Below are 14,557 nucleotides of genomic sequence, written 5' to 3'. Positions count from 1 at the left end.
TCAAATGATATGCACAGTAGTCAGGTGGATGGGAGAAGTCTTAGTGTAATATTTTTATTAACTTCACTGTACAACAAAAATTGCTGACCACTTGATGCAAGTACATTTCATATCAATGTTAAAGTCTGCTTTAACATGATTTACTTCTCACTTTTAGCCATTGCCCATTGACGTATACCACTGTGTGAGAAAGGTCAAAGAAGCCTACATTAAGGTTAAACGAATAATGTCTTATAATGATCTTGGCTAATCATTATTACCATTGGATGTGACGACGTTATATCTTTCCAGTAAGTTTTACTCTGGTATGTCAATGACTAAGTTGTCGTCACCATCATAAGCATCGTCCAAGTCACTTGGTAAACTCTGTGATGACATGGACTCATCCATCGGTGCGTCTGGCTCACTGGTAATGGTAAAAGAGGCAGAGAGATCTCAATGTGAGGGAAAATGTCACTGATGCTACAACATTAAATGACCTGCACTTCTCTGAAAACGGCTGATAATTCTGTAGGACTTCTTTGTTGTGATAGAATGCAAAGCATTTTTTATATTTACCCTTCATGGAAACCTTCATGGAAGGGAACATATTGTTTTGGCTCCAATTCTTTTTTCTCTCCAAAACAAATAAAGTCGATGATTACCAGAAGTGTATCAGACACCTTGTGGCTCATTGTGATAACATACTAGTAATGTAGCAACTTGTAACTAAGACTAGGAGAGAGCCAAAGAACCTGCCTGGTCATTATATACAAAATTTCAGTATGAGTAAGAATAAACTGAGCAGTAGTTTGTTAGGCTAGCCTATGTGAAGGTAAACATTATGTAATTTCTCGATGTTGTTCCTCAAATGGGAATTGTAACAGGACTAGTCTACTATAATAGGGGGGTTTGAGTAGTTGTGATCACATGGTTCACAGTGGGTTTATAACAGGAATAACAGGGATCAAGTATGTTTTACCCACCTTTCTGGATTCCCAGTGCCCCCACTAAAGAGTTCATGTGGCACAGTGGCAGAGGGCGGCCCAGGCATTTGTAAGGATGACAACTGTCCCTTGGAGTCACCATGTTCTTTGGCCGCTTTTGATTTGCTAGACTTAGTTGAGGCTAAAAAAGGGTAGTACATTGTACAGTCAAGAACACAATCACAATAATGATAGCACAAGTAGTACAATTGTTTACCCTAATAGCTATATACTAGAACTAGTTTCCTAAAAAGAAAACAAATGAAAAATATTGAATTATCAAAAGTAAACAATTACATGTAATATAATACTAGAAATCGTTTCCAGTTAGCTTACATTTCTTGGGTCTCTGTTGTTGTTTCCTTGGTCTGCCTGGCCCTGGACTCTCACTCTTAACTCTCTGTGCCGAGGGGAAATAGCCTGCAAATCCAGCCATGGTCGGAGCCTGTATGGGCCATGAACAGTAGTACTGATATGTCAAGGAAGGTATTAAAAATGCCTGAAAATTGTGTGCAACAGTAGAAAAAATGGAAAGACCAGCTGTATGCCTCCTTTCATCAATGTCATGCAGGTGTGAACAACAGAACAGGTATCTGTTCACCCCCACAATGATAAACAATAAAACGAAGAATGAAAAAGAGAAAAAGTGGAGTTACCATCATGGGTTGTGTCATGGCACCAGTCTGTGGGTATCCCAAGGGTCCGAACATGCCCGACATGGTGCTGGGGTTAAACATGGGAGCATAAGGGGCTGTCTTCTTCCTGAAAATGTACAACATTTTTGTAAATTATCAAGATTGTGTTTCAGTTTGCAAGGGTAGTGTGATAAAGTAGACAGTTCCATTTCTGCCAAGTGCAAAACATTAGATAGTTTATGGAAAGAGGAAGCCAGGAAGACCAGCAACAATCTAAAAATACACCCTTAAGAAGGATGCTGGCCTTGAGTTAGACAACACAATCCAAGCAATGGGCGACAGGAATGTAAGGGGCACCTAGTATGGGGAGCTATCAAGAATCAAGAAGGGCAAAGCTAATGATATTAGCCAGTAAGCAAGCAAATGGTACATCTATGATACAATGTCACAAATTAGAGTCACTCACTTGTGTTTGGAACCTTCAGTCCCTGTAACCTTCTGTCCTTCTGTGTCACTAGCATTATCAGATGATGCAGTTTCTTCTGAGTCTGATATATGTGTGGAAGAAAAAAACATGGGATAAACTTACAGTTACACAACTGAAAAACAAAGTGTACAAGTATGCTCAGCTCCCAAGTTGACATTATGTTTATTCATTATTACTTGCTCAAGATGTCTAAAAAGAACGCTTGTAACAACCATATCACTACCACAAAACACTGTGTCTTCTATCTTTAATATCATATAAAGTTGGTGCCTCACTAGATTTTATATTCATAGCATGATAGCACACAAACACACAACAGGTAACACATACCTGATGATGACTGGTCAATACATTCATACTGCAACAGTCTATCCAAAAGGAAGCTGTAAATAAAAACAAAGGCAAAATTACCTATATTAAATAATAAAAAGGTAGAATATTAATCATTTACAAATACCAACAGATGAAGAACAAGATTTGCCTCTGGTGTTGTTCTTGTTATGAAGAATTATAGAGTGGAGCAGGAGTAAAATGTTATTGTATTTATTTTCCACACCTTTTATCTCTGTTGATCTTCAGTAGTTTCCTCTGTGATTTTCTGAGTTCTTCTTGGAAACATTCTTGTTCCTAGAAAAAAAGATTGTCACCAATGTTATAAAAAAAAAGCCACTGAAATAATGTATGTTATAAAAAGTTTGAGTGCTTCATAGAAAATACTCCACATTTAAATGTGATTCATAATGATAAACAGTAAAAGATTGAACAATAACAAGTATCAGAGGAGTTCATGATTGATGATTTTACATCAACTTTACAAAAGTTGTAGCCTACCCTATATCAGTTTTGCAAACAAGATACTAACTACATCCTTGAAAATATCAGTGGTGTTATTTTCGTGCTGACAGCAAATATGACCATAATGTACTACAGAATTGTTTCAGCCATGAATTCAAAACACCACAAAAATCTCATTTAAAGTAGTACTTTAAATTTCAAATGAGATAGTACTTAGTACCCTCCTACAATGAAATATAACTGCCACAAAAGTAACTGAATTTACAGTAACACCTATGGATTACGGATAGAAAACGTAACAACAGCTTCCAGCATCTTTATTTGGGCTGGTTGACTTACACAGACCAGGAACTTCAGCTTCCGTTTCAAGTTCTTGTACTTATGTCTATAGTTGACCTGGTCCTCTTGAGAATTTTCAGCTGAGATGGGCAGAGGCATTTAAGAAATTAGACAAGTCCAAAACATTCTTAAGGTTAGGATCATTGATATAAAGAAGTCTTACTTCATGTCTATCTGGAATGTCTAAACAATCACATGACGATTGTTTAATATTACATTGTCATTTACCAACAGATGAACTTTCATGCTAACAGTAGCTACTCTTTTTATCAATAAGCGAACGCATCGCTCAAAATTATAAAATATAGTTTTTCGTACAATGCATAATTTGTCCTGTGTCAGTCTACTCAGTCTTACTCTAATCTACTCTAGAGGTAGGAATTTTTGTACAAAACACAAACAAAGAACGCGTACCTGAAACTGGCATACTTGTCGTACTCTTTCCGTCCCTTTTGATACTGAGCTTTAGTCGTCACAAAGAGAAACGTAATCGCAAAGCCTCACATAACAAATGCTTGTACTTCCCTGTTGTGTAAACTATTCCAACATGTCACAAAATCGTAGAAAACGACGTTCAAGAAGACCAATACGACGAAATCTTGCAAGAATGACGATGACCTTTTCCTGTTGTGTGTAGTGACCTCAACGTCACCAAAACACGTGTAGCAGTGACGTCATGAAAATGTTGGTTAGGGTGAAATCCCCGGATGTTCCTCCTCTTTGCAGCAGTGGCTGAAAGGTAATGGTTGCATTTGTAGTGACATGCCACACAATCTGATAAATTTCTCAGCAATAGTAAACCATCAGTAAAAGATACTCAGTACTTTGTTAGATAGGTGTTTGTGGATAACTTTACCACGAGTATTTTGTTGATAATGTGACATTCCATGGGGTAAAAATGCCGCCGATATAGCGATTGTTGCCATAAAAACCTATCAAAGATGGCGGCCTCCATGAAATGGTGCTGGGTGATCACGTTGTCTCTCGAACCAATATTGTGACACCTTATGAACAGTTACAAGATTGCTGTTTAAAGTTTTCGCATCGAATTTTCTGAATCCCATGTTTCTTTTCTTCATTGCACCATGTTCACGCCTTGGCGAAAGTCTTCTCGTTAAAAGGAAAATACCTTCTCTACTCAAGGACGTTACATCAGAAGGACTGAGCTCAAACTCAGTGCCTATTCATCAAGCTTCGATTCATGTGTGAAGAGAGCAATTGGCACCTAGATATGAATTACCCCTGATTTGCATAGATTCCAGGCTTCCACAAGCATCCCTCTATTGTAACACAAATTCACTATAATGGCGATGACTTGGGTTAGACCTTGGTTTTGAGTGATATTTTGAAGTTCTTGCAGAATTGGAGACAGCTGGATGTCATGCAAACAGCGCAGAACTAGCAATAGCAGTAACACGTTTACTTGCAATACGTAACGGTTTATAGCTGACTTTACTGGCACAATAATTGACAGTGACACACCAGACTTAATGTTAGAAGTTTATCTTAAAAACAATTTTGTATTTTAAGAGCATCCTTATAAAAAAAAATCTTACCTTCAAGACCCGTTCATAACAATATTTAACGTCCTTGTTCATACTTTGCTTGCGTAGCGCAAGTGTGCTTGCGTAGCGGAAATAAATAAACGGTGGGGAGGGGGGATCTTTATTCATCGCTACCGTCAAGTCTGATACCGACTCGGAGATTTACAAGATATAACCGTTACTTACTCTATTTAGAAATAACGTTACAGTTTATAAAAATAGAACACGATGATTACTACTCTTGCTTCAGTTGCGTGAATTTTTTTATTCAGACTATGTGGCCTTTTCGGCAAAGCTGTATGCTCCATGACGTCGATTGAGTGGCCTTCCCTTCCCCAGCAGTTTGCGACCTGAAAATGCACAAACATGGACTCGATAAGATTGGGAACCTAGATGTACAACGTTAACGTTACATAAACAAATTAAAATGAACTTGTCCGCACATGTCTCCGCGTATTCCAGCATGTAGCAAACGATTTTAGCTTCAGAAGTTCCCCGACGATCCCCAAAAAGTACGGACTTTTCCCCCTCCCACCACTTTGTTGGTTCACGGAGGAAGGCCATCTACGGCATTTTGTTACACTGTGAGCAAAGTTTGAGCTCCGCGATCTGAAAAAATGAGCCGAGATCTGATCAAAACAACGCAGGAATGCAAAAAAATGGGTTCGTACTTTCATTAAAAAGGTTTCGCTAAAACAGGAAAAGTTGCGAAACTATGTTATAGCAGCATAAATCTGTGCATTTTCTTACATATTTAGCGGCCGAGAATATGAAGACATTTGGACGAAAAAGTCCGTAAACTCACCCATGATTGTCCTACGACGATCAGATAAACACCAAAATGTCCGCCATTTCTGTCTCTAAAAGATGCAGACTTCTGCGCATGACAGAAACGCTCCCCAAATAAGGAAATAGTCGGAAAACAGCTGGATTCCGAGCGAGCCCTCGGGACGGCTCGGGCTATCTGACGTCATAGCGTTGCTCATTAATATGTAATTTCCAGCAAAACCCCGCGAAAGCCCGCACCGGACGTTCTATACAAAGAAATACCGCGGCGGGGCGGGCACAAAGAAAGGCAGCGGGATTTCGCACGGCGAAACAATGGGCGCAGCGGGGTGTTAACTACGTCCACAGTCCTTCTGATGTAACGTCCTTGCTCTACTCAAGGAAATCGTCGTGTGCCAAACTAGTCTTTTTAAAGTTTCTTCTAAAGTTCCAACAGTAACATAGAAGAAACGTTACAACTCAGGTTAGCTGCATATGTGAAATCATTGTGTATAAAACAGCCAAATAAAGGCAATATAATGTTAACGTAAATATTATTAATGAAATATATATTAATGAATAAATAAAGGTTCAAACAAACAAACAAAAATATATTTTAGTGATTTATTTTCATGTGTTACTGTATTGTAGTCAAGATGCCGGACAAGAAAAAGAAGGCGACGAAGCACTGCTCCCGCAATGCCACCCTCATCAAGGGGGTTGGCCGCAACAGCCGCTCTAAGATGTGGGCCAAGACCTTCATGTATGAGCGCATCAAGAAGGCCCTGAAAAAGCCTAGGTAAGTATCTTAGTCCTTATAAGTTGAATGATTATTTCATTTATGGCACCAGAAGTGTCGTATATTTAGTTTGAGAGGTGGGGATAAATCTTGAAACTTTTATTTAGGTTTGTTTAGTTTTTGCAGTGAATTCATGATACTGAGAATACGCATTTGTGATTTATTACTACTGATGTATAATCCTTCCTCCCACTGTAAAACTGCGAGAAAAAAACATGTGCATGTCTTAAACTGCATTTTCACTACCACCCACAGTAATCCAGTGTGTTCACAATGAATGCTCATCATCATCATAGCGTTCCGTGCCAGTACTGCAGCCAGGCCACGGCCTTAATGAATGCTCATAATTATACTGGAATGGTTGCTAATTCTCTTAATGTTTTTCCATTCCCATGTGATTTATATAACCTTTTTTATTCTTAAATCTAGGGCTAAGACAGAAACCAAGAAAAACACCCGGTTCGTCAACAAAGACATTGGTGGTGACAAGAACGGAGGCACCAGAAAGGTCCCAGTCAGCAGGACGGTATGTACTGTCATATTTATAATAATTTTGATATATAGCACAATGCTGGTTTGAATCAAACATACATGCATGTAATCAATGCTGAAGGCCCCTAACTTTTAAACAGTCATTGTCTAGACGATGCTTAACATATGTCCTGATGTATTCATAGAAGCTATCTGTGTTGGTAGTAATCATAGTACAATGCTAAGGAAAATAATGTTTTGTGTTAGAACAAAGTTTAGTATTATACAATGTTTTTTGTTCATGTGTTGGATGCCATGAACTTTGACATGTTACCGTAATAGGTCTCGGTTCAGAGTTGTTGTTTTTTTAGTTACGATTTTGGGCCGATTTGACTGTCTCTCGGAAAAGCGCTAGTTCTCTCAAAACATCGGTTTTCAGACAATTTAAAGTTTCCGATAGAAGGGCTGACCAACAGACTTAGTGGATTTTTGTAGAAGTGTCATTTTTGGTAAAAAAATATCAATAAAAATTAAAATCAATTTTTTTAGCCAAAATATTGAGAGCCAAAACTCAGGTGGCGACCTATGATTGAGTCTTATTTTAATGGATTACTTACTCCATCTGGTCAAAACAAATTTCGAACCGGAACCTTCAACAAACGGTGAAGTCATTTCTGACAATCAAATGTATGCATTGTCATTCAGTTTATTCATCCAAGGAGGTTGAAAGGGGGTCCCCTCTTTCAACCTCCTTGATTCATCCATGTGCTTTTGAATCCCCACAGCCGAAGTACTACCCTACAGAGGACGTCCCCCGCAAACTTCGCAGCAACAAGAAGCCCTTCTCCCAGCACAAGAAGAAGCTGCGCCCTTCCATCACACCTGGCACTGTCTTGATCTTGGTGTCAGGCAGGCATAAGGGAAAGGTAACTCATAACCATTGATTTTGCTGCTTATTTGTTTCTTTTATTTGGATCTCAGGGCTTGAAATACCACCTTCACATGCAGGTTAGTGCACCTAACTGCACTGGTCCATGTACTGGGTTTTATACATAAATTTCATATGATGTAGGTGTATGTGGATTGTTATTAGCTGAATTGACTGTTACTGCCTAGAGAGTATAAAAGAATTAATAATAGCAATGGTTCCTAAACAGTTTTAGTATGATCCATACTTCTTGAATTTAGAGTGGTGCTGGTAAAATTTGTCCGGTGCAGGTTATTTTCAGTGTTACCTGCACTAGTGCAAGTATTTCGAGCCCTGATATCTTTTCACTATTCTTCCTCGAGTCTGTCACAATACACGTACAATAATTGAATAAAATGAAATGTAAGAAACAAAGCCTATACCATTTGTAAGCAGGAAAATAACAAAGGTCAACTAAGGTAACTTAAACAAAGTGAATAGAAGAGATGATAGATAATAACTGTGTTGAATAAACAGTTGTGCTACCCACTTTCTCAGTCCTGTATACTAAATTATGGAGATTGATAGACTGGTAGCAAGATAATTTTCTAGGCAACACTAAGATAGCTCTGCTTGTTTACCGTGAGCATGGCTCTAACAGGTGTTGCCACAGTTAACCCATATATAACGCAGGACCACACACAAACTACCATTTAGTGCTGTGTAACTGAACTCATGTTAAGGACTGGATTCAGGTCCAGGTTAAATTCTGGGCACAACACTACTAGTACTTACATGATTTAAATCTTCCATAGAGTCTTTAGACATATTTCTGTGAAAACATTTGTAGACAATGCTCATTAGAACTGACATTTTTCATTAATGCGTGTTAGAATTAAAATCTTGTTTAATCACTGACAGGTATCTTCATGTAACTGATGACATCATTTTTTGCCTTTCACAGAAAGTTATTTTCCTGAAGCAGTTGAAAATGTCTGGTCTTCTTCTGGTCACTGGTACGTAATTCTTTGTTTTCTGTACTTAAATTTCTACAGTATGAAAAGTATCATAGGTATCAAGGTTCTCTTCAACCTCACATTGCTGTACTGTCCAATTGCCGGTTTCGAAGTTCTTCTACAGCAACAGTTTCTTTCCCTGGACAGAAAATTATGGAACTCAGTTGGTGACTCTTGTTTCCCTCCCTGTCTACAACTTATCAGCCTTCAAAACAAATGTCCACCGCTATCTCCGTGCACACTTTCCAACTTCCCAGTTAATTGCCTTGAAGTGGCCTCGTGACCTTGCTTTGAATAATCTCATTGAAAAAAAATATATGGGTAGTTAAATGTGGGGGGTTTACAAAGTAGGCTGCTCATTGGATCTACAATGATAAAGGAAAACATTCTGATGTCTGTAGTAGAAGATGTGATCAGTGCTGATGTGACTTGACCTCTTGCTCTTTGCAGGTCCGTTCAAGCTCAACGCTGTCCCCCTGCGCCGCGTCAACCAGATCTACGTGATTGCCACGAAGACAAAGATCGACATCTCCGGTGTGAAGCTCCCCTCCCGCCTGAATGACCGGTATTTCAAGCGCAAGAGGCTGAGGAAACCCAAGCACCAAGAGGGCGAGATCTTTGACACGGAGGAAGAGGTGACATTTCACTACTTTTTCTGAATATTAGGTTTCTGAATAAACTTGATTAGTTAGTGTTACAGTGTTAAATCATGTGTTCAAATACAATTCAATTTCTACTTACTTACTGACGTTTTGAGTGACATCCATCACTCTTATTCAGCATCAATAAATTGAACCGGCAGTACAATTCAATTGAAGAAGAGTTCTCTGAAGAGTGATGGATGTCACTCGAAACATGATCCGGAAGTAAATCTACATTTTTATCCAGTTATAGAGATTGAATTGTATTTGAACATTGTTTACATCGGATGTCTAACCTTCATAAACATAAATCATGTGTTGTTTGATAAAAGTTGGTGTGCAGGGCTCAAAATACCACTTGCATATGCAGGTTAGTGTAAACTGCACTGGTCCATGTACTGGGTTTTATACATAAATGTCCTATGATGTAGGTGTGTATGGATTGTTAGTAGCTGCATTGACTGTAACCACCTATAAAGTATGAAAGAAAAAATAGCAATGATTTCTGAACAATTTTAGTATGATCTGTACTTCCTAAATTTAGAGTGGTGCAGGTAATTTTCAATGTTACCTGCACCAGTGCAGGTATGCAGAAAAAAAGTATTTCGAGCCCTGGTGTGTAAGGCATTGTTACTGAATCATAATGTTTTTCCTCCCTCAGAAATACTCTGTGAGTCAGGAGAGAAAGGAGGACCAGGTGAAAGTGGACAGTCAGATCCTGCCACTCCTCACCAATGAGAAACACCTGAAGAGCTACATGCGCTCCACCTTCTCCCTCAAGAACGGCCAATACCCACACGAGATGGTGTTCTAACATGTCGGCTATCTGTACTGACTAAAAACATTCAATAAAAACCAGATCGAAATACGAGAGATTTTCGTGCGTGTGTTTTTTTGTGAAAGGTTGTAATGAGTTGCTGATAGATTTCATACAAGTATAAATAACATGGGTTTCACCACATCCATGAAAAATGCAGTTCATTAAATTCCTGTGTTAACGCTTCAGAAGGCTCCCTTAAAGCCTAACACAAACTTTATTTCATGAATGACATTGATGTGGGTCAATTCACCATCAGAAACAGACCAATATTATCTGACTTCTGTTGATTATAGAACACTGCTTTTCTGCAAATGGATACAGTGGATGTGGATGTATAATGCTATGTGATAGTAATTAGCACGTGTAAGTCCAATAATTCGTTGGAAGAAATGATAATGTGCAAGAAAATGATACTGAGTGGTTTTCCTGCAATCTAGGTTTTAGTAAATTTGCCTGGCCTAAATGTAATCAGCACTGCACAGTGTAACGTATACAATATGGTACGATTTAAGAAGGGAATAAATTAGCGCTGACAATTGTCAATTTTTATTTATCTACATCGTACATGTTGTAGTTAAATATACAAGGTACATGTGCCTGTAACCTCTAAACAATGTACAGTATATATGGGCCCCAATGATGACTTAGACGTGTTCTGTTACAATTTGGCATGCTACGTTACCTCTGAACCAACGTCAAGTTACGGAGGTTCTCATAGCAAGCTAAAGGTATCGGTGATAAAGATACATAAAACGTATATCTTGACTTGAGTAGCGCATTACAATGAAATGTCACGTGATGATCACAGCGTGGGTACAACTTGACCCACATTCTCTCAACCCAGGGTTGTCCAGTCTTCACCTGGATCATACCCGGGTCCTCCAAAGTCAGCATCAATATCGTCCGTTGCCATGGATACCGGAGACTGACAGACGGCTGAGTCAGCTGCTGCTTTTGCGAAGTATCCGGAAGGACGCCTCTCGAACACTTCCTTGTCCCCGTACAGGAACGCGATGGCGTTCTGGGTGTTTTCCGTCATGTGGGTCCCTCCTCCCAAAGTGTCGTCAGCATCGTACATACCTTCTGTACCGTCCAACTGTGAGCTGAGGGGGTCATGTGGCCGCGAGACCGGGCGAGGCTTCTTACACTTCTTTTTACCGGTGGGATCCGGTCCAAACTGGTCGAGGATGGATTTTCTGTTGTCCATCATGGTAACGTACCTGTTGACGTCTCGGACCTCCCTGTAGCGCCGTTCCTCTGGCGTCTCCGAGTACATGGCGGTAAGCTGGGTCTCGCCAGGCGGCGCTAGCTTCAACTCGTTCAACTCTGGAGACACATAAACCTCCCTTGAATCAATCTCCTTGAAAGATGGGTTCGGGCTTTTCGTTGTTGATTTTCTTCTCTCCGGTACACCATTCAGTCTTTTCTTGTTGGATCCTTTCTTCTTGCCTTTCTGTTTCTTTTGCTTCTTCCTTCCGCTCTGTCGACCCACAACGTTCGTCGCGACAGGCTCGCTTGACTCCAGGAGTCCCTCCACTTCAGTCAAGTCGCCCAAAAGCTTGGACCAAGCTCTCTCGTCATTCTCGACATGGCGGTTCCCCGTTCCTCCATTCCCCAAACCACCGTGCTCGTAGGAGTAGATAATATCATCAACAGTTTGATGGGTATTTCCAGCGCCTACGAGTAAGTCCATAGCATGATCGTCGAACGAATACTGCCTGACTGTATGAACCGGAGTGTTAACGTTGTCGTCCACGAAGAGGGCGTTCTCCTCTCCATGCAGTCCGAACATCTGCTCGATGTGGTAGGCAGAATCTGGAAACTCCACACCACTACTGTAGGCCTGACGCCTCTGAGTAGCAGTGATCCTTCCCTGGTCAAACAAATCAAGGATGTACTCGTCCGGATCAAACCCGGCCACATGACTGTATGGCTTTTCCTCCCACCAGTAGTTATTACGATTTGCCTCACTGTTGCCATTTCCTTCTGACACAGTTTGCACGCTTGTAGCCTGATTTTCAATCTCTTCCCCAGTTTCAGACGTTGGCCCGCTTTCCGACTCAAATAGGATGTATCCTGGAGTGTTCTCTTTCGCATCCTTGCCGTGGGGCTCTGCATGCTCAATTTTAAGTACTTCTGCATAACCCGGAGGCGTATCAGAAGCTAAGAGCTCTTTTCTTGTTTCTGGAGCAGCGCTAGGTGTTGACGACTCGCGCCCCTCTGTCGCGATCTTGACGTAGACGGACATATCCTGACAGGCGGCAACTTTGTACATCGTGCGGGGACGCCGGAACCTTGGCTTGGCGGCAGAAGGCGGAGGATGTACGACATTGTCATCGTGGTCTACATATACGAAACCGTTTTGCTGCCTAAAACCTCCGAATGAAAACTTATTGTCGGCTGTATCGCGACCCCGTCTTGATGGAGGACGCGGCGGGTCATCCCTTCTAGGTGTTGCAGGTGAGTACTGTATCGTCCCGTTCCCTGATGGTGCGTAGGCGTATGGATACTGGAACGTCGCCCGCACGGGGACGGCAGAAGACGAGGTGCTCAGCCGAGCCGCTCGACCACGCGTGCCGCTCTTTCCTCCAAGCTGTGGTTTTAGCTTTGGCGCTTTTGGAGATGCTGGAGTCGTTAGGAGGGACGAATCGCTAATGCTGTGGCGTGGGGTGCCTGTTGTCTCGTTGGTAATCGTATACATGTCGTTAGAAGCCTCCTCTGGTGCCACATCTTCCTGCTTCTGTTTCAACAGATTGACGTCAATGCGGAAGGCATTGGCAGAGTTGTCGTCTGTGATCTTCAGTCCGCTGAGATCAGGTGCGACGTACGGGGAGTCCCCGCTGGGTGTGGTGGGCGGGCGGACCACGGTGCGCCAGTCGGAGTTAGGTTCCCGCCACCTCCGCGGACGGACAGCCGAGATGTCAACGGGCCTGGCCGGAAACACGGGCATACGGGATATCCCGGCATGCTCGGCTTCTTGGACAACGCTTCCCTCATCAGACATCACTGATAGAAGCTGTGATGAAGAAAAAAGTTCAGTCACTATTCTTCTTAAGTTTGTTATAGTGTAGACAAACTTGTCTTGTCAAGCCAGAAGGTAGACTGTTATGCAAGACCACCCCAGGAAATGGCGTGAGTCGCTTGAAGTTTAATATGTGAGCTAAACGTTTTAATAACTACTTCATACGCCAGATAACTTGTTGAAGTTAACCAACAAGGCCTTAAGGATCTAAGTAATCGTTAATTTTGGGAACGGTCATGTGATTGAAGTCTTCAGAATATAGCTAAATGCTAAACTATCTCTTGTAGACATACTTGCATTGCATTTCTCGCTCTGTATACAATCGTCCTTATAAAGCATGCAACTTCAAATCAGATACTAAGAAGAAAGTTTAACTAGGGTTTACAGAGGACATATCTTTTGTGCTGACAACACCTGGTTCTTATAACATAAAAACCGATAGATGTCTGCTGTATTTCAGCACAACAGAAGGACGAATACCGTTTCAGCACCAAGGACAGGTCAAAGTAAGGTAGAAGTTAGCACGTTATTTCAACAGTACTGCGACGAATGGTCTTTTTTATGTCGGCCACAGGAAACAGAAAGGAAAGTAATTCAGGAAAATAATTCAAATGTCAGGAAAATAATTCAAATGATAGCTCTGAACCAAAATTTTCATTTATGAAATATTTGTAACGTGACGTCAATATTGAAAATTTATACCCTTGTTAGTAGACAAAAATGGAACGAAACGTTCCAGTACGTGCGTTTGATAGTGATTTTTTCGATCCGAAAAAATGTAATCGACAATTTTGTAAGTTGTAACATTTTTTTCAACTGTAATTAAGCGCATTAAAGACGGAAGAACCCAGAAGATGAAACTATAAAAGTTTGTGAGGGTTAGAAAGAGCATGATTCTCTAAAGATGTTCTAGAACACTACACCGTGCACCGTGCACGTGTGGGCCCCAAGGACAGAAAATAAACATTGCTTGAAGATTTTTCTTGAGTCCAAGAATGCTTAAATTCACTGTTATGTTTTGTTGTTTTTTGTTCAGCGTGCGAATATCAAATATGATCATTTAAGTCTTGATATAAAGAATATTGTCTAGTGTCTGAGTCGATCGAACCCCGTGTATGGCGACCTCAACCGCTATCTCGTTCAAAGGCAAACAGAACATTGCCTAGAAAATTAACGTTACTTACCTCAATATACTTGTACTTATGTCCCAACTTTGTCTGAGAAAATGGTTACATCTTTCCTTCTCACAAATGTTTGTCTGTCACGCACGTATGAGAGTAAATGCGTAACTCTGTGTGCTCGACGCGACCAAACACGCAGTCAAGAAAACAAACCATACAGTGCATTGTGA

General features: G+C 40.8%; 3 protein-coding genes across 4 annotated transcripts; 1 reads left to right on the top strand and 2 right to left on the bottom strand.

Annotated features, from left to right (window-relative positions):
• Positions 1-33: 33 nt before the first annotated feature.
• On the bottom strand, positions 34-3,825 carry LOC118425760 (INO80 complex subunit E-like). Its single transcript, XM_035834828.1, has 9 exons — positions 3,636-3,825; positions 3,222-3,301; positions 2,644-2,714; positions 2,418-2,470; positions 2,067-2,148; positions 1,622-1,727; positions 1,302-1,410; positions 966-1,107; positions 34-406 (listed from the first exon to the last, which is right to left on the bottom strand). Exons 1-9 carry the CDS (start codon positions 3,646-3,648, stop codon positions 298-300), a joined length of 765 nt encoding a protein of 254 aa, XP_035690721.1. The 5' UTR covers positions 3,649-3,825; the 3' UTR covers positions 34-297.
• LOC118425759 (60S ribosomal protein L6-like) lies at positions 3,824-10,237 on the top strand. The gene is made up of 7 exons (XM_035834827.1): positions 3,824-3,960; positions 6,182-6,329; positions 6,759-6,855; positions 7,586-7,726; positions 8,672-8,723; positions 9,174-9,358; positions 10,026-10,237. The coding sequence occupies exons 2-7, from the start codon at positions 6,187-6,189 to the stop codon at positions 10,176-10,178; spliced, it is 771 nt and encodes a 256-aa protein (XP_035690720.1). The 5' UTR covers positions 3,824-3,960; positions 6,182-6,186; the 3' UTR covers positions 10,179-10,237.
• A 254-nt stretch (positions 10,238-10,491) lies between these two features.
• On the bottom strand, positions 10,492-14,557 carry LOC118425757. 2 transcript variants are annotated; one of them, XM_035834824.1, is made up of 2 exons: positions 13,687-13,780; positions 10,492-13,200 (listed from the first exon to the last, which is right to left on the bottom strand). In XM_035834824.1, the coding sequence occupies exon 2, from the start codon at positions 13,186-13,188 to the stop codon at positions 11,020-11,022; it is 2,169 nt and encodes a 722-aa protein (XP_035690717.1). In that variant the 5' UTR covers positions 13,189-13,200; positions 13,687-13,780; the 3' UTR covers positions 10,492-11,019. The 2 variants fall into 2 exon arrangements, with proteins under 2 accessions (XP_035690717.1, XP_035690716.1); XM_035834823.1 differs by lacking the exon at positions 13,687-13,780 and adding an exon at positions 14,391-14,557 and having other exon boundaries at positions 10,930-13,200.

This window comes from Branchiostoma floridae, chromosome 11 (genome assembly GCF_000003815.2).
Source record: "Branchiostoma floridae strain S238N-H82 chromosome 11, Bfl_VNyyK, whole genome shotgun sequence".
Classification (NCBI taxonomy): domain Eukaryota; kingdom Metazoa; phylum Chordata; class Leptocardii; order Amphioxiformes; family Branchiostomatidae; genus Branchiostoma; species Branchiostoma floridae.
The sequence above is the reverse complement of the archived record's forward strand: the minus strand, read 5'-3'. Positions and strand labels throughout refer to the sequence as shown.